We start from the raw sequence: 20,041 nt of genomic DNA on the forward strand, positions 1-20,041 counted from the left end.
CAGGCCTATCTGGTTCAGTTCTAAAGAGGGAAGGGGACCCCTGGCATTCCAATTAGTCCCAGGGCTACCCTCCCTTGGAGAAGCCCAGAGAGACCAGGGTCCTTCCTGGGCAGATTTCTGATTTGGACTGAGTTTGATGCTGATATGACCTTTAATTTGCCCCTAAATGACTTTTCTCAGTCAGTTATAAAGACAGGTGTGAGCAAAATGTGTAGCCAGCAGAGAATTTCTAAACTAAAATTAGAGTTCTTAATTCCTAGCTCTGGGTAGTAACATCACATCCCTACCCATCAATAGCAGTTGTAATAACACTGTTAGCTGCTCCAAGCTTGGTCCTCAGTCAAGCAAGGAAATCAGAGCCACCAGAGCCAGAGAGAGAAAAACAAAACAGGCACAGCCACTGGCCTCAGACAGCCTTTAATAAATGGCACAGGCTGGTATTCCATCAAAATAATCACCTCCTCCAGCTCTCTCAGAGGACAGGCTAGAGGAAGAAATGGTGGGTTAAAAACAAACAAACAAAACTGTGAAGGGCAGAAACCTTCCCCCCAAAGAGATGCTTACTACATTCACTGTAACAAGTTTGATAACAAATATACCCCAAATTCCAATTCCATCAGCAGAAAGTTAAGGCAGGAATGGGCCACTGAGTAGGGGACAGGGAAGCGGAGATGTGCAGACAAGATGCCTTAGTGAGTAAAAAATGGGGAAAGTCCTCACGATTTTTTTCCTTTGCCTCCTCAGTTTCTTTTGCTTTTCTTTTTTAAGAGGAAGGGAAGTGCCTCTTAAATAAATTCACGGGATGGGGATGGAGAGGAAACACGTTGTTGAGCAGAAGCGCTAGCTTCTTATTTTAAAGAAATAAAATAATTACCCAATAGAGAAGAAAGAAATCAACCAAGAAATGATCTAAGGTCATGACACCATGTGTGGTACAAGGAGCAATTCAATCCATAAGGGCTTCATTACCCCCGCAATAGATAACATTTGGCTAAATCTAGCTGCAGATTAAATCTCCACAGCACAACACAGCCCTGAATGGAGAGGCTCCTTTTTGTGTGGTCCTTCTTCGGGAGCTGCCTGAACCATTAGCCCCAATATATCCCTCTCCCTATTAACTGCAATTCCCTCCCAACTGCGCTTCGGTCATTTGTCTCCAGGCTCTACGGGGGCGTTTGATGAGCAAAGAAACAAGGAGAAGGGGAGAAAAGCGTCGGGTTAATGAGTTGTAGCAAATCCACACTTTGTAGTCGGGAGGAGGAGAGCTGGTGGCCAATGTTTGTCCAACTGGTTTATTTTTCGAGACCCAGCCTATTGAGGAAGGCTTGTTGAAGCAGGCTTCGTCCTTACAAACACACAAACATCCTTCTGTTTGCCTTCAAAGAAAAGGGGACCGGAGCTGGATTTGCATGCGAATGAGGAGCCCCGGGAGGAGACATCCTTGCCCATCAAAGGCCGCGGTAGCCGGCAGCCCGGCGGTCTTTGTTCCAGCACCTGCTCGCCCCGCGGCCTGACGGGGCGCGCCCCGCTCTCCTGGCTCACCGGGTCCACAGCCCACGGCTCACTCCTCGCCTGCCCCGCGACCCTCGCTTAGCGGCCCACGGCCCACCCCTCACTTGCCCCACGGCCTTCGCTTTCTCATATGTCGTCCGCCCGTCGGCCATGCCCACGGAGCCAGCAAAGAAGATGGTGGAACTCCAAAACCTGAGAGTGGAGGAGCTGAACTCGCAGGACGCAAAACTCGAGACTGAGGCAGGCGGGTCTGCTTTACCTTTTCTCAGGAATCTGGGCTCACGATGCGCTTGCGGGGGAAGCTCCGGGTCCAGGACCGAGGCCAGCGCTGGATCGCCCAGGCCTTCTTGCCATTCTCTTAAAAGCACTGACAACCTGGGGGGTGAAGCCCGTCCCCACACTTTTTTAAAGATGCAGGAATCTGGACAGAGAGAGGGATTAGCCGGGATTCCCAGGTTTCAGGACATCCAAGCATCATGCAAATAATAATAATAATACACACGGTTTTGTTCTTTCGCTCTCTCTTCCTAATTACTTTCAGATATACATTTCAGATTTATGCATTACAGAAGGCTGCAAGGCCCGTCAGCAGTGCTTGTGCGGTTTGGGCTCGGCCTGCTAACGTCTGTTCACCCAGGGCGCTAGTGGCATCCGGACGTTCTGGGTTCCAATGTCTCCTCTCCCTTAGGTGGGCTCGGGTAAGAGTAACTTTGCATATAAGATTTTGTTCTAACGAATTTCAACTTATATCTATATATTTAGTGGTAAATTTGGGGGTGATTGTGTTTACTTTAACCTCTTATTTAACCTCTCCCTAATATCTCATAGAAAAAAAACACACAGAATTTAATTTTGAGGCCGTGAGAGTCAGTTTTTTTCCTCCCTAAAAAAGGAAGGACAGGGCATCAAGAATGAACGTCACTGCAAAATACTGGACTATAATGAAGTCTTTGTTAATTTGCTAGGTTAAATCTCCAGCTCTTCACATATATACCTGTCCAGATATTTTTTTTAATTTAACAGATTTAACCTCTGCAATCACTGATATTAAGCATTTAAATTACATATTACATATGCCTTGATTTTATCTGAAGCCCACAACATCGGTAGTAATCAAAACTAGAGTTTCACATTTTTTTCAAAGAACTATAAATTGCCTGCAACAAGTAGTCAGTGAAAACAAAATCTGAAAAAAGATATCCTAAATCACCCAAATTGTATAAATATAGGTAGTTCAGTAAACACCTGATGCATTTTCATTTTTATTCTTTAAAGAGTATACTATCCAAAAATTAAAGGTTTCCCTTACACACTCTAAGTTTTTCATTTAAACTAGAATTTCAAAGTTAAGTTTGCCTTTTAGGATAATAACTTCTTTATGCAACTACTGGAATCCTATCTGTCAAAGAAAATAGTTTTAAATACTAGAGCTTTCAAATACAATTCATTTTATCTATGTAAATAGTTTCTTATTCATGACTTTAAAGCTATTTAACTAATGATCAGCTCTACTAAATTTTTTCTAATAAATTTTTCATCCAAAATTTTCCTATTTGCTTGTGTTGCTTCCATTATAATATAACCTTATGTTGCAGAGTTTTTACATATATATACAATATTGTGCTCAAAAAAGAGTGGCAGTTAAATGGAGTGAGAAACTCAAAAATAAATTTTAAAGTTCTGTAAAATTATCAGTATCTTAAAGAACTGTGGCTTTTATTTTGAGTAGGCTCAATGCTCTTCAAAATGGAATCAAATAAGATTTGAAATGTATACCAAAGTAACTTTTATTTGTAGTCGTTTAAAAACAATTTCTGATCTCCTGCAATGGTTTTGACTTAGAAAGTATAAATGGAAAATCATGGCATGATGCTTTTGTTGTCTTTGAAAATATTATTTTTCTATTTCATAATGGGTTCCTACTTATCTCACAAGGAAACTTTTTTAGCAGAAAAGACAATAAAATAAGAAGGGGATGACTGAAGCCGATTCTTTTTGAGAATTTTCTTTGAAAATTAAGCATTTATTTCTAAAAAAAAGTGTAAAAATCTTACATTAGAATAGTACAATAATAATTGCCAGTCAAAATTTACAATACTCCTTGCAAAGAATATGCAGTAAGTACAAAATAAAAATTCCTCATGTCTATTATGATACAAAACACAGGTTAAAATAAGAAATGATAGTTCTTTTTTCCTTATGTAAACATGTTAATCATTTTTTTTCTTTTCATGAAAAAGTACACCAGACAAGTGTCCTCAAATAAAAACTATTGCTTCTCTGGCATTCTTCGGGACCTTTACTATTTTTGTATTAATCTTCTTTTGAACATTACCGATCCTTTTTTTTTTTTTTTCCTTTTAACGCCTGGACCTGAGACTCTCTAGACCTCAAAAAGGTTTAGGTTTTAAAATTTTTCCCAAAGTCAAGGAAGCCCCTTGTGCCTAGACAGGGCGGATCCCCACCAGCACCCTCTTCCTCCCCGCCCTAGGGTGGGGAGCTGCAGCATAGGGCGACTTTGCATAAATAAGAGGGACCTGCAGAGCAGAAAAGCGCGCCCTAGCAGTTGCCAGACACAGTCTCATCTGAGAATCCAAAGCGGTGGAATGGGGGCGCGAGGTCGGGAAGGGCCGCGCCGGGAGGAGGGAACAAAACACAAAACCACCCAGATGAAAAAAGGAGCCGGGATTCCTACCTTCTCTTTCTCAAGCGCGCTAACATAGCGTTATTAACAATTTGAGATCCTAGCAGTAAAGTTCTCGACACTGGACAGGGCAGTCCCTTGGTGCAGAGTCCCCAGGGCGGCGGACGAGGAGACGGAGGAGGCGGCGGCGGCCGCGGCGGCCACGAGGGAGCGGGTGAGAGCGGCGGCCGGCCCCACGGCCGCCTGAGCCGCGCAGCCGCCGCCGCCGCCGCCGGACCCGGGCGCGGACGGTGTCCCGGGAGAGGGGGAGGGCGAGGCCTGCACGGCGACGGCGGCCTGCGCGGCGGCGGCGGCGGCGGCGGCGGGGCCCAAGCTGCCCCCGATGATGCTCTCGATGGAGAAGGGGGAGCGCGCCAGCGCCGAGGCGCCCGGGCCGCCCGCCTTGGCCGCCGAGGCCTGTAGGGGGCCTGGCAGGGTGGCGCCGAGCGGGTGAGGCCGGTAGCCGAAGGCGGTCCGGGCCAGCTCCGCGGCCGCGCCGTGGGGCGGTGGGGGCGGTGGGGGCGGTGGGGGCGGCGGGGGCGAGTGCGGGTGGAAGGCGGCGGCGGCGGCGGCGGCCGCGGCGAAGAGGGCTGAGGGCGGCGCGTAGGGCGGCAGCTGCAGGCCGTAGCCGCAGCCGTAGGGGCTGTAGCCGTAGGCGTGCGGGGGCGGCGGGGGCGCCGGCGGGAAGAGCGCGGCGGCGGCGGCGGCTGGGTCCCCAGCGCCCCCCGCGCCCCCGGCGCTGCGCAGCAGCAGCGACTCGGCGGCGGCAGCGGCGTTGGGCGGGAGTAGCGGCTGCCGCTTGAAGCGCTTCCTCCGGCGCAGGAAGCTGCCGTTGTCGAACATGTCGGCGGACTCGGGGTCGAGCGTCCAGTAGTTGCCTTTGCCGGGGTTGCCGGGCTCGCGGGGGATCTTGACGAAGCAGTCGTTGAGCGAGAGGTTGTGGCGGATGCTGTTCTGCCAGGCGGGGAACTTCTCCCGGTAGTAGGGGAAGCGGCCGCTGATGAACTCGCAGATCTCGCTCAGCGTCAGCCGTTTCTTGGGGCTCTGCAGGATGGCCATGGTGATGAGCGCGATGTACGAGTAGGGCGGCTTCACCAGGGGGTTCTTGGCGCCGCCGCCCGCGCTCACGCCGCCGCCCACGCCGCCGCCCGCGCCCGCGCTGCCGCCGCAGCCGGTCCCGGCCCCTGCCACCGGGGCTGGGCCCGGGGGCGCCGGCGAGGCCCCTGTCCGCGGGGCCAGCAGGATGTCATCGTCGTCCTCCTCCTCCTCCAGGTCCTCTAGCTCGTCTTCCCCGGCGTACGAGCGCCGCCGTCGCCGCCGCTGCGCGGGGACAGCCAGCCGGGGCACGCCACCGCCGCCCTCGTCGTCGTCCTCCTCTTCCTCGTCGTCTTCGTCCTCGCCCTCCCCCACCACGTCGATGTCTGTCTCCTCGGCGAGGCCGGAGGCATCGGACATCTCCGTGCTCAGGGTCATAGCTGTGGCGCGGCGGCGGCGAGGTGGCCCATAGGGGCGCCGGGCTCCAGGCTCCCGCCGCGCCCCAGCCCAGGTCCCGGGCGGCTGGCCTGGCCTGGGGGCGCCACAATGGGGGGCGCCGCCGCTGCTCGGGCTGCACAGCGGCGCCCGAGGCTTGCGCTGCGACTTTGTAACTCCTGCGCCGCCGCGGCAGCCCCAAAGCCAACGCGCTCGTTTGGCTCCGCGCGCACCCCGCCCGGGCGGGGGACTTGATCTTCCTCCCTCCCAGCGGCCCTCGCCGGCTCAGTCGAGGACGGGGTGCTGGGGCTCCCGCGAGCAAGTCACAGCTTGGGCGCCCGGTAGGATGCGGGACGGTTGAGAGTCTAGGGACAGAGATCAGCGAGGAGAGGGCTGAGTCCAGGAGAGGGCGGACCTTTCCTCTGCTTATAGCAGAAGGAGGCCTGTCACATGGTGTGCACGTCAGAGCGCTACCGAGGCAAGGGAAAGGAAGCCTAGGAAAGCAGACCCGCTCGGGAGAGAAAGTTCACCCAGAGGAGGGAGCAGCAACTGAGAAGAGGGGGGAGGAGACAGGACCCCACCATTCGTTACCGAAGGGGCTGAGACCTTAAGTACGCGCAGGCCCGCGGTGGTCTGACCAAGGGCCGATGCACGAGTTAAGAGTTCCCAGTCTCCTCTTCAATTATCCCTCAACCCAAACCTCAGAAGCGCTCCCGGGACGCGACGGTTTGACCACTCGATGGCCTATCGGAGCCGTCCAGCCAGGAGATAACCACCCCGTCGTCTGAGGTGGTCCCCGGGGAAAGGCCCTGAGGTCTTCTGCGTTGTTCCATATCCCCCAGATAGGGCGAGCGGCTCCCCACCGAATCTGATGAGAAACCCCCCAGTTTAAGCACAATAATAATTGTTTATTGACCTTTTAACCTGTCCCCTTCGGTTCTTCTCCAAAGACGTTTGTTTTCCACCATCTGTTAATAAAAATGCTGTTAAGCTGACGTTTTAGTCACTTATCTGCAACTGAATGCCCTAGAAACTTGACAGCTAAACTAAGCTGCTCTAATGAGAGGATCTGACAAATTTCATGGAAGTAAAGAAAGTAACCATTGAATGCAGAGAAGGAATAGAAATTTTTAGTGAAAACCCAAATACACACCAGAAAATGCATCTAGCAACGACATTAAAAAGTTCTTTCATAATGGGATATGGGATTCTATAGTTATCAGTAAGAGGAACGTTCTAATCAATACTCTACAGTAATCTCGAAATACTTAAATTACTAAACGTGTACACATATCTCTACTCAGCCAGGCTTAATAATAGAAACTACAATGATAAAGACTTTCACACCAGCTTTAGAAAAAGAATTTTTTTAATCCACTAAATATTTCTAATAGGTACTGGTGAGAAGAAACGAAATAATTTTTTAAAAGAAGATTCAAGTTCTGTTCAGCCCAATTTTCCTTTTCAGGTGACAAGGTAGTGGAAATATTTCAAATACGATGGTATTTTAAGAACACCTATCTTTGTCACCAGCTGATTTTATTTTGGCTAGTGGGAAAATCCTAATAGTTTGTGGAATTCATACATAGCCATACCTTTTGGACTTTTGCATTTCCTAAAACACTTTTATTTCAAAGTGGGGACATTGCCTCAAAATTTTAGCTTCCTGATTAAAATGATCACTTGACAAGAACTGAGGATCATAAATTAATGGCTTTATGTAGGAACAATCATCAGCTGCCCTTGTGTATATTATTTTATGGATCAAGCAGTTTTCACGTTTCCAAACGTTTCATTACTCCCCTTATCAATTACAGAGCCTCAAAAATAAACTGTTACCCCACCTGCGACTTATTTTTAAGTCAAGTTTTTGTTGCTCAGGACAGCTATCAACCAGTGATAGTTACAAATGACCCATAAAGTCCATCATAGATCTTCGGAAGATGTATGAGAACGCCTCAAAGTCCTAAATAATTTTTCACTGACTCTCGTTTGATACATGGCTGAACCATCTAATTATTGTAATGGGCTCAGCATTAACCTGAGCCAACATTAATCAGCACTATTAATCAGGCATTACATTGCTTTGTTGATGTAGCCAGGAGTCCTTACCAAGGAGTTCACTTTTACATTTGAAAGTTTAAGTTTTATAAGTACTCAGTCGTTATCTAAATAAACACCATGATTTTCGCTGCACTGAGGGTTGGTGTGTGGCGAAGTGTTTAAAGCTGAAACGGAGAGGAAGAATTTGTTCGCAGACCGTTAGTTACTTTAGATGATCAGTTACAGCCGTCATTCCGTTCTGCTACCACCTCCGTGGACTTGTCTGACCAAGGAGAGCGGGGAGATTGACTTTACAGTTCCGTTTGTAACCTTGCCCGAAGGTCCTTCCCCAAAGGGTTAAGAAAGAGCTCATCCCTGAAAACCTTTGAAAAAACGTGGCAAGTTATCTTCTGGCCACTCAGGGGAAAGCGTTAGGATTTACTGGAGGTTAGAGCGGAATATCAATCCAGGAGAAGCGCTGCAAGGATAGAGAGCGTTAACGGAGATTTGGGTGAGCTTTACTAAAGCCTCGTGTTTGTGCACGCCACTTGTTTTGTTTGCTTTAGTTAAGCTACACGTTTGTATGCCACCTTTAGCTCCGCGCTCGTGAAATTCCCCAGCGCGGAAACCCAAGCGTTTCTTCTCCCGCGCGTCCCCCTTTCGCCTTCCTTGTCCCCTACCCGCGGGTCTTCCGTCCTAATGGGCTCCCAGCTCTCGGCCTCGGCTGGGAAATCTCCATTCCCACCCCTCAAGCTGGTACAAGATCAAGAAACTTTTCCTCGTCGCGGGCGGGGGGGCGTCGCGGCGACCCCCCTCCGGCGCGCCCAGCTCGCGCGGACGCGGAAAGCGGCGGGGCTCTTGCGGGCCGGGCGGTGCCCTCATGGGGGAGGCCTGCCTCCTGGCGGCGGCGCGGAGCTGGCCCGGGGCCGGGGCGCGGGAGGCAACGGGCGTTTTACGAGTATGCCGGGTGGGCTCCCGGGCTTCCCTCCCCCTGGGCTTTGGCGGCAAGGCCTCTTGCCTCTTTCTCGAGGCCCCACGTCGCCTTCTCTGCGGCAACTGGAGGCGTTTCCCTGGACTGCAGGTTTCGGATATTTTCCTCTGGCGGTTTGGGTGCTCTAGAAGGCGTCCCGGAGTTATCGGGGATAAGGCGGCGCAGGGGCAGAGGAGGCGGCTGAAGCCTCGAGAGGCACCGCTTTCAGCCCTTTGCCCTCGGGCCCCGGACCGCGAGCTCCACAAGGTCCAGGGGCTTCCTTCGGTGGGCGAAGGCTGGCAGACTTGGGGGCGTAAGCTCCCGGGCGGGATGCCCCTAGCGCATCCCAGGCGTTTACCCATGAACGTGAATATGAACGCGTTTCCAAATTACGCGGACATTTGGGGCTCTCTCTCCTCCAAGAGTCTTTCCACTCGCCTGTATTGAGATACTACTTTGTGCCAGGCATTCTGGTTTTTGGAGAGCGTAACAATATAAGGAGAGTTCCTGTGTGACTCATGTCTCATGGGGAAGCCAGGCAAACAGATAATTATTATGCCTGCTGAGAAGTGCTTTCTGAGTACCCCAGCCTAAAGTGGGCGATGCCTCGGGGTCCCTGCCTGCCTTTGGCTCTGTTCTTTCATCCTGCGCTGCCTTTCTTGTGCCTGTATGCGTCTTCTCTTGTTTTTTTAAACGCGAGCGCCTGGAGGCCAAAAAGGGCTCTATTCGTTGTTTTTTGTTTTTCGGTGTGTGCGTGTTCACATATGCGTCGCATATAACTTGCCATTTTAAGTGTAGGATTCAGAGGCGTTAAGTGCATTCACCTTGGTGCCACTACCGCCACTATCCATTTCCAGAACTCTCACATCATCCCAGGCTGAAACTCTGTACGGTTTAAAGAATAACTCCCATTCCACCCCCCCCACTCCCACCCCCCCAGCAGCTTGGCAACCACTATTCTACTTCCTGTCTCTATGAAATTGACTATTCTAGCTACCTACCTCATATAAATGGGAGCATACAATATTTGTCCTTTGTGTCCGGCTTATTTCACTTAACATAACGTCTACAAGGTTCATCCATGTTGTAGCATGTATCAGAATTTCATTCCTCAGGCTGAATAATAGTCTGTTGTATATTATGTATACCACATTTTGGTCATTCATTCATCCATCAGTGGACATTTGGGTTGTTTCCTCCTTTTCTGTTTATTTTTGAATTTCCACTTACCTAGCTCTTTGTAACACTCTGCATGCACTAGGCACTCGATAAAGATGTGTCTGTTAATTTTCCTACATCTTTTTCATTCCAGAAATCCTCAAAGGATCCCCATTGTATTGCTGTGCCCTTCTGGATTTGTCACCTTAACTTGCTCACAATTTTGAGACTTTCAGACTCAGACTCTGCACATTATCTTCAGTTTAAAAAAAAAGTAGAAGTTAATAATCTGCTAGAATTAGTTCCTGGTAAAATTAGTTCCTCACACACACACACACACACACACACACACACACATACACACATGCACACTTTTTACATCCTTTTTACTTCTTATGCCTTCTTACCTGTCCTAAATCCTTGAGGGCCCAAGATGATTTTTAAATGTTTCTCTGGCTGTCCAGGCCCTCCACTTCTCCATTCTCCTGTGGTGTAATATTACCTGCCATGAGTGTTGGTTCACACGTGTCACTAAGCTAATTTCAAGGTCACAACAACCAGTCAAGTGGGTACCTCATGTGATGGCTGAGGAAGCAAAGCAGGCTCTTGAGAGTTGCCGCTGGCCGTTACGGAGGCAGCAATGGCAGAGCAGAACTTTCCAGCATCATGTCTCAGTTCTAGCGGCCTCTTCCAACACAGGACTCCATGAGCCAGCCTCTTTCCCCCACTCCCCCCACCCCGCACCCAATCTACTTCTTCAGGACCAGTTAGGTAGTCTGAAAATAAGTTCAAGGCAAAGTATTACTGGCTGACAGTGGTTGGCACCTCTCCCAAGAGTAGATGCATTTTAACCCAGGAATTCTGTTGATAAAATGCCATAATCCAGTTTCAAATGGTGCATCTTCAGGCAGTGTAGTTGGGAGGTGAGATTCCTTTGCGAAGAATATATGTTAGTGGTTTCCTGGGTCTTACTAGGCAGTCTATGCTTGCACAACAGTTCCTTAAACAAGCATTTCGTGGCCTGAGCAGGATTCAGAAATCCTCAAGAATTCAGAATGTCAGCAAAGGTCTAAATCTGTGTTTTATAACAGTAAAATTATTTACACTGACTCAGGAATTTTCATTACTGCAGTTCAGCTGGACTAGCCCTCCTGCCCCAACACACACCAACACAGACTTATTCAACTCTGGGTCTCAGTGGTTTGCAGTGACACACATTTAAATTTTGCACCCCCAAATCAAAATTTCAAAAGGTATTTTTATCGTGAATTTAATTGCAAAATATACACAACTCCATTCCAGAAAGAACTCCTCCATTTGGAAGTCATCTTCAATACAAGACCCTCAAGAGTCCGTGTGTGTGGTGCTGTAATCATCTAGTGTTTATTTACACTGTTTAATAAATTAATTTCCTGGAAATATATACAGTACTTTAAATTCTAATATAAGAATTTAAAAATAATATTACCACATCTAGAAAGAGCACACACAATAATAATAATATTAGCACATCTAGAATTATTTTTTATTTGTAGTTCATCCAGGGGCTGTCTGTGAAGAGAAATCTCTCTGCTTGGGAAGAATGGGGCTCTCTAAAGGGATTCTAGGGGTGCAGCTATCTATAGGACACACTGAAAATGAAAAGAATTCTTACAAGACCACGAGAAAGCCTTGTCTTGAATTGAAATTTTTTTGTGTGCTTAAAATGTATACAGTGACCAGCCTCCTCTCTCCCTCCTTCTCTCTCTCTTTCTCTCTCTCTCTCTCTCACACACACACACACACACACACTCACTCTTTTTAGCCTGATGTTCAGGCCTAAACCAAGGCTAAACTACATGCTCTACATATGCAAACACACCAAAAGCTTGATGTCTGCCCTCAGGGGCAACCCTGCACCTGACACCATGGTCTGACATCAAGCTGCGGGAGGTGAGTAGAGACGGGGGAGGTTTGTTGCAGTCAAGTACAAACATAGTCCCCTGTGCAGAAAGCACTTTAGATGTCTTCCACTAGAGGCACATGTGAGTGAATCTCCTTTGCTAGAAAGCTTTGGTTGGCAGCCTTCCAGAGCAGAAAAAACTGAGAAAGGTCCTAAACCCAAAATTTACAGAAGAGTAAATGCAAATAATGATCAATAGTTTATAAAAAAAGACATGCAAATTAGAAAATGATGAAACGCCATTTTCCTCTATCAAATTAGCAAATTGCATGAGGGTGATGGGTGTGATTGTAGGAACTCAATCATATGCTGCCTTTGTAAAGTGTAAAGTGGTGCAAACCTTCTAGCAGACAACTTGGCAATACAAAGCTTGGATCTTACGTGCCATTTTCTTTGATTCATTTATTCTAGGATCCTATTCTAAGGAAACAACCAGAAATATGAACAAAGATTTACGTACAAAAATATTTGTTGCAGTGATTTTTTTAAAGGGAAAAAATTGGAAACATTTTAAATGCCCAGGAGTTAAATATATTACTATATATCCTTAAGGTGGAATATTTTATAATCATTAAAGATTAAGTCTGTGAACTATTTTAATAACTTGACAAAACTTCAAGATTAATGGTAAAAGTCCAGAGAGAAAATTATATGTAATACTTTATCAATTATTTAATATACTATACATGTAAATTGTATGACTGGAAGGAAACATACTAAAATGTCAACTGGTTATTTCCAGGAAGTGAAATTATGGGTGGTTTTTATTTCGTTATTATTGTACTTTTCTATATTTTTTCCCCAAATTTCTCACAATGAGCAATTTCCAAATTGCTGAGTTCAGACACCTGAAGAGCACAATTAGTGTGAAAGAAAGACTACAAACTGAACGGTTTATATAATCTGAACCATGATTATTGGAACAGACACCAAAAATTTAAAGTAAGCATGATAAACATCTTAAGGAGGAAAGGAAACTTATTAGTGACATTAAGTAAGAAAAATAATTTTTTAGGGCTTCCCTGGTGGCGCAGTGGTTGAGACTCCGCCTGCCGATGCAGGGGACACGGGTTCGTGCCCTGGTCCGGGAGGATCCCACATGCCGCGGAGCGGCTGGGCCCGTGAGCCATGGCCGCTGAGCCTGTGCATCCGGAGCCTGTGCTCCGCAACGGGAGAGGCCACAACAGTGAGAGGCCCGCGTACTGAAGAAAAAAAAAAAAATTGTAGAAGGGGTAAGAGGGTTGGAATGGTGGCAGTACAGTATGGAAGAAACAGGTAGGTTACAGTTTTCAATAATGACCAAAGACTGGGATAATGATACAGCTGGATGTCTGGGGGAGGAGAAATCAAAGCAGAAGGAATAGTTACGGCAAAGGCCCTAAGGCAGTGAAACGGAGCAGGACCTTATGGTCCTTCCCCCAACCCCCATGTCCTCAGCCTGCCTTTTGTATGTGGAAAAAGTTTAGCCAAAGAATAAGTTTAATCAGAGAAGTGAGAAAATGCAGAAACAAAGGAAAACAGTCAAAGGAGACCAAATAATAATAGTTTGGTCAGTAAGCAAAGCCAAGGATCTTTAGTTCCCCCTCAAGGGCTATAGATAATATTCTGAGACATATCCTGTGAACTGTCTTATAGATACTGAAACCCCCATCAGGTGAAAGAAGTGAACTACATGATGACCAGACTGTAGGCATGACATAAGCTGCCACAATTCCGAGAATTTGCTTCAAAGAAATGGAAACAAACTGACCCTGGAACTGAAGACTAACTGTACCTAAAACAATCAAGATGACGCTGGTCAGACCACCACATGGTCAATTTCAAGATGCCTGTCAGAGCTGATGGTGTTGTTTCTGCAGGTAGCCCCCTCCCTCCGTTGATAAAAGCTCTTGCCCCCTGGTTGTTGGGGGGTAGGTGGGGGGGAGTTGGCCTTTGTATGGGAGCCCGCCCTTCCTCCACCCCCACCTGTTGCTGGCATCCAAAACAAAGCACACTTTCCTTTCCATCAACTTGCCTCTTTATTGCCTATTGAGTGGCGAGTAGCCGGACCCCACCTTCAGTTACAGCAGGACCATGCTTGTCATATTCAAGGAGTGGCAAGTAGGCCATGGTGGTCTAGTGGAGTGAGCAAGGGGGAGAACGATACAGAATGGAAGAATAGGAAATGAGGTCAAAGGGGTGTGGGATGGGAGGAGGCAACCATGCAAGGCCTTGTAGGCATTAGAAGGACTTGGGCTTTTACTCTAAGTGAGATGGGGAGCAATTGTAGGGTGTCAAGTAGAGCAATAACCTGCCCAAACTTAAATCCTTAAATCCTGTAAAGGGTCCCTCTGGCTGCTCTATTAAGAATAGCCTATATCGGGTTTCCCTGGTGTCGCAGTGGTTGAGAGTCCGCCTGCCGATGCAGGGCACACGGGTTCGTGCCCCGGTCCGGGAAGATCCCACATGCCGCGGAGAGGCTGGGCCCGTGAGCCATGGCCGCTGAGCCTGCACGTCTGGAGCCTGTGCTCCGCAACGGGAGAGGCCACAACAGTGAGAGGCCCACGTACAAAAAAAAAAAAAAAAAAAATCCTATATCAAGCAAGGGAAGAAATAGGAAGACAAGTTAGGAAGAGATGGCAGCAATGAAGGTGAGACCCGCTGGTGGCTTAAATCAGGGGGATGACAACGGGGATGGTGAGAAATGGTTGAATTCTAGATGTATTTTGAAGAAGGAGCTCACAAGATTTCCTGACATTGAATGCAGGCTATAAGATCAAGACAGGAGTCAAAGAATCATCTCATCTGGTCTTTCCATGGCATTTTTGGCACTGCTCCATCTAAGCTTCTTTTTTTACTCCTTCCTCACCTGAATGTTGGTGTCCCCCAAGATTGTGTCTTCAACTCTACCGCATTCTATATTCTATGTCTTGGTGAAACTATCCACCCTCATAGCATTATCTGTTATTATTAGGCAAATAATAATGCCCCCATGTGCTGCAGTGGTGTGTTTCCAGTTGTGTGGTGGACGTATCTACCTGGACTTCGTGCTGGCAACTCAAATGCTCTCTTCTGACTTCAAACCCACTACTCATTCTGTATGCCTCATCGCTCCTATATCAATCTTCTTGCCATCTTGCCGGTAAGAACCAGTTGAGGCTCAGATCAACTCTGATTCCTCCCTCACTCTACAATGTCTAGTTTGCTACCAAGTCTTTTCAGTTCTACTTTCTAGGAGGCCTGGCTCAAATGCCGTATCCTCAGAAATCTTACCTAATCTCAGCATTTTAAGAGTATTTTTCCTACAAGTTTTATAGTTTTAAGTCTTAAATTTAGGTTGTGATCCATTTTGCATAATTTTTTGCTTATGGTGTGAGGTATAGATAGAGGCTTATTTTGTTTTGTTTTGATTTTGCATGTGTACATCCGATTGTTCCAGCACTGTTTCTTGACAGGCTAGCCACTGAATTGCCTTAGCATCTGCTAGTGGGAAGGCAAAATGGTACGACCACTTTGAAAAACAATTTGGCAGTTTCTTAAAAAGTGAAAAATACACCAACTACATGACTCAGTCAGCCATTCCACTCCTAGCTATTTTTTTAATGCTTTTTTTTTTCTTTTTTTGGCTGTGTTGGGTCTTCATTTCTGTGCGAGGGCTTTCTCTAGTTGCGGCGTGCAGGGGCCGCTCTTCATCGCGGTTCGCGGGCCTCTCACTGTCGCGGCCTCTCTTGTTGAAGAGCACAGGCTCCAGACGCACAGGCTCAGTAGCTGTGGCACATGAGCTTAGTTGCTCCGCAGCATGTGGGATCTTCCCAGACCAGGGCTCAAACCCGTGTCCCCTGCATTGGCAGGCAGGTTCTCAACTACTGCGCCACCAGGGAAGTCCAATAATTTTAAAATAAGAAAAAAAAAGTGGAAAGCATGTTCACTTTAATCTTCTGATCAGGCCAAAAATTCCACACAGAATTTTCTCTTTTCTCTCACTCTTTTTTTTTATTATTACAGTAAAATACACATAACACAAAATTTACCATCCTAACAATTTTTAACTGTATTGCTCGGTGGCACTAAGTGTCTTCACATTGTTGTGCTGCCATCCATCCACAGAACTCTTTTCGTCTTGCAAAACTGAGATTCTGTACCCATTAAACAGTAGCTCCCATTCCTCCCTGCCCCCTGCCACCCCCTCCCAGTAACCACCGTTCTACCTTCTCTGTATTTAATTGACTACTCTAGGTACCTCAAGTAAGTGGAATCATACAATATTTGTCCTTTATGTCTTTTTTCACTTAGCATGTCTTCAAGATTCATCCATGTTGTAACATGTACCAGAATTTCCTTCCTTTTCAAGGCTGAAAAAATATTCCATTGTCTATATATACCACATTTTGTTTATCCACTCATCCATGGGCGGACACTGGGTTGCTTCCACTTTTTGGATATTATGAATAATGCTGCTATGAATATGGGTACACAAGTATATCTTTGAGTCTCTGCTTTCAATTCTTTGGAGCATATACTCAGAAGTGGAATTGCTGGATTATATGGGAATTCTATTTTTAAGGAATTGCCATACTGTGTTCCATAGTGGCTGCACCATTGTATATTCCCAAAAACAGTGCACAAGTGTTCCAGTTTTTCCACATGATCACAACACGTGCTATTTTCTGTTTTTTCATTTTTTTATAGTAGTCATCCTAACAGGTATGAAGTGGTTCTTCTCCCTTCTTAACACCATTAGTGAGCTTGGAAAGCATCCCTCTTACCTTCTGCACAATACTCATGAGTGTGAACAAGCATGTGCTTGAAAAAGAAACTATACTCAAGAAGTTCTCAGATAACAGAACCACAGTCTCATAAGGTCTTTACAGGGTAGTCAAGAAAGGGCCTGTAAGAAACACACACACACACACACACACACACACCCTCATTCCACTTATACAGAATCTGAGTTTCCACTTTTCTCCTTATTCAGCACTTTTCCAGCAAGCATAATAGTCATTACCATACTCTGCCACTAGGGGCAATATGTCTCCCAAGCAAGGCGGACGTGTGTAGGTCAAAACTCCCTCATCCCTTGGCGGGGTGGGAAAGGACAGAAAGGAGTTTAAAAGACCAAGGAAACTTTTGGGACTGAAGAATATGTTCACTATCTTGACTATGGTGATGGTTCCACCGGTATATACCTATGTCAAGACTTAGATTCTACACTTCAAATATGTGTATTGTATGTTGATTATTCCTCAATAAAACTTTTTTTTAATTCCCCCATGCCTGACAAAATTTGAAATTTTTCAAAATGAATTTTCTTAAAAAGCAAGGAAAGGCAAACCAAACACCAAAAAGAAGAGTGAGCTAGGAAATAACTGGGGGAAGATTTACGGATTACATTCTCCTTATGTTTGATACTTAAGAGTCTGATAAACACAGCTCCTCAGTGCAGATGTGTCAATGTCTTCTTTCCTACCTCTGCTCGTTAGGGATTCAGACACTGAACTTGTGGGGCAGTCAGGTTGGCAGTGCTGCCTAGTTTGGTTGAAATTTTAGATCCTGCCACAATCTGCTTCCCAGTTCTTCTTCTAGAACAGCCAATACTTATCACCCCCTGACAGGTTGGCACTTTTGCTTTTTTTTTTTCCTGGACTGTGTCCCAGATGAGGAAAGTACTGCCTTATGGAGCTCCGGGATTCCTCCCCTGCTCCAGGCAAATTGTAGTAACCTTGATAAAGTTTGTAACTATCTCAGAAGTTGTTCTGAAATTCCTACCCTCACCCTTGAGCCACTGCTCCCTGTCCTGTTCATTTTGTGTTAAATTCATTCATTAGGTCTATTAAATTGACTTGAGGCAGAGTCACCGATTGTTCTTGACCAATGTCTGGGCCTAATGTCACAAAGGGCTGAGAGAAGTGAGGACCATCGTCTAGGACCTAAGGTACCTGATGATTTCAACAAAAACACGAGTCACGTAAAATAAAAATTTGTGAACGATGACATGTTGCCAACTACTAAGTAACAAATTATTTCCAAATTCCAAATTTCCAAGTTGGCTTGAAACAACTTTTTTATTTTATTTATTTATTTTTTTTGCGATATGCGGGCCTCCCACCGCTGCGGCCCCTCCCGCTGCGGAGTACAGGCTCCGGACGCGCAGGCCCAGCAGCCATGGCTCACGGGCCCAGCCGTTCCGCGGCATGTGGGATCCTCCCGGACCGGGGCACGAACCTGTGTCCCCTGCATCGCCAGGCAGACCCTCAACCACTGCGCCACCAGGGAAGCCCTGAAACAACTTTTTATTATGCTCACAACTTCTGTGAGTCAGGAATTCACAAGGACCATAAAGGGGTTGATATATCTGCAGTACGTGGGGACTCAACTAGGAGGATTTGAAGGCTGGAGTGACCCAGGGCTGCGGACAGGAATCATCTGGAGGTGTTTTTATTTACACCCCTAGCAGTTGATGACAGCTGTCAGCTGGGATTGTCAGCTAGAACACTAACGTGACCTTTTCAGTAGGCCTGGGCTTCCTCACAGCATGGCTGACCAGTCTCCCTAAAGAACCAATGGAAGCTGTAATGCCTTTTATAACCTAGCCTAGTAAGTCACATATGTTATTTCCGTAGTAGTCATAACTCCCCCAGATTCAAGGGGAGGGGATTGTATTCGTTTGTTAGGCTGCCACAATAAAGTTCCACAGACTGAGTGGCTTAAACAACTGTCTCACCATTCTGTAAGCTAGATGTCCAAAATCACGTTGTTGGCAGGACTGGTTCGTTCTGAGGGTTGTGAGAGAAGGATCTGTTCCAGGCCTATCTCCTTGGCTTATAGGTAGCCATTTTCTCCCTATGTCTCTTCACATCACGTCCCTCTGTGTGCCTCTGTGTCCAAATTTCCCCCCCTTTATGACACTGGTCATATTGGATTAGGGTTCACCCTAATGACTTCATTTTAACTTGATTACCTCTGTAAACACCCTATCTCCAAATAAGGCCATGTTCTGAGATACTGTGAGTTAGGACCTCAAGAAATGAATTTTGAAGGAAACAATTTAATCCATAAGATGAACATAGACCCCAACTTTCAACGAGCAGAGTGTCAAAGTCACCATGTAAAGAGTGCATGTGGGGGCTTCCCTGGTGGCACAGTGGTTGAGAGTCTGCCTGCCAATGCAGGGGACGCGGGTTCGAGCCCTGGTCTGGGGAGATCCCGCATGCCGCGGAGCAACTGGGCCCGTGCGTCACAATTACTGAGCCTGCGCATCTGGAGCCTGTGCTCCACAGCAGGAGAGGCCACGATAGTGAGAGGCCCGCGCACCCCAATGAGGAGTGGCCCCCGCTCGCCGCTACCGGAGAAAGCTCTCGCACAGAAACGAAGACCCAACACAGCCAAAAATAAAAAAATTAAAAAAAAAAAGAGTGCATGTGGGATGACAGATAAATGGATAAAGAAGATGTGGCACATATATACAATGGAATATTACTCAGCCATAAAAAGAAATGAAATTGAGTTATTTGTAGTGAGGTAGATGGACCTAGAGTCTGTCATGCAGAGTAAAGTAAGTCAGAAAGAGGAAAACAAATACCATATGCTAACACATATATATGGAATCTAAAAAAAAACAATAAAGGTACTGATGAACCTAGGGGCAGGGCAGGAATAAAGAGGTAGACAGAGAGAATGGACTTGATGACATGGGGTGAGAGGGTGAAGCTGGGGTGAAGTAAGAGTGGCATCGACATATATACACTACCAAATGTAAAATAGTTGGCTGGTGGGAAGCAGCAGCGTAACACAGGGAGATCAGCTCGGAGCTTTGCAATGACCAAGAGGGGTGGGATAGGGAGGGTGGGAGGGAGGCTCAAGAAGGAGGGGATATGGGGACATGTGTATGCATATGGCTGATTCGCTTTGTTGTACAACAGAAACTAATGCAGTATTGTGAAGCAATTATACTCCAATAAAGATCTATTAAAAAATAGTAAAAAAAAATTAATAAAAATAAATAAAAATTTTTAAAAGTGCATGTGGGAGATAGTGTCACTTGCCATCACTGGAAGATATAATCTACCACATCACGGTATTAAAAAGCTTAATAATGAGAACCTATTACAGCTTATATTATTCGCTTCATATAAGTCAGCTCACAACATACAAAACGTAATTTGGGGGGGAACTACTATCATATGTTTCATATTTTTATAGTGGTCAGAGAGCTCAAATATCAACTGTTTGGTTCCAAACAAGACACCTGGAACCTCTATGACTGACTCTTCCCCAAGGCAATGAA

At 46.6% G+C, this 20,041-nt stretch overlaps 1 protein-coding gene across 1 annotated transcript; it reads right to left on the reverse strand.

Annotated features, from left to right (window-relative positions):
• Positions 1-586: 586 nt before the first annotated feature.
• FOXD1 (forkhead box D1) lies at positions 587-6,080 on the reverse strand. Its single transcript, XM_081230410.1, has one exon. It carries the CDS (start codon positions 5,666-5,668, stop codon positions 4,241-4,243), a length of 1,428 nt encoding a protein of 475 aa, XP_081086536.1. The 5' UTR covers positions 5,669-6,080; the 3' UTR covers positions 587-4,240.
• Between the last annotated feature and the right edge of the window lie 13,961 nt (positions 6,081-20,041).

The sequence above is a fragment of the Mesoplodon bidens genome (genome assembly GCF_964165515.1).
Source record: "Mesoplodon bidens genome assembly, chromosome: 4".
NCBI lineage: Eukaryota > Metazoa > Chordata > Mammalia > Artiodactyla > Ziphiidae > Mesoplodon > Mesoplodon bidens.

What these genes read in the sequence shown, in the direction of transcription:
- FOXD1 (XM_081230410.1), bottom strand. Translation starts at nt 5,668, where the DNA reads ATGACCCTGAGCACGGAGATGTCCGATGCCTCCGGCCTCGCCGAGGAG.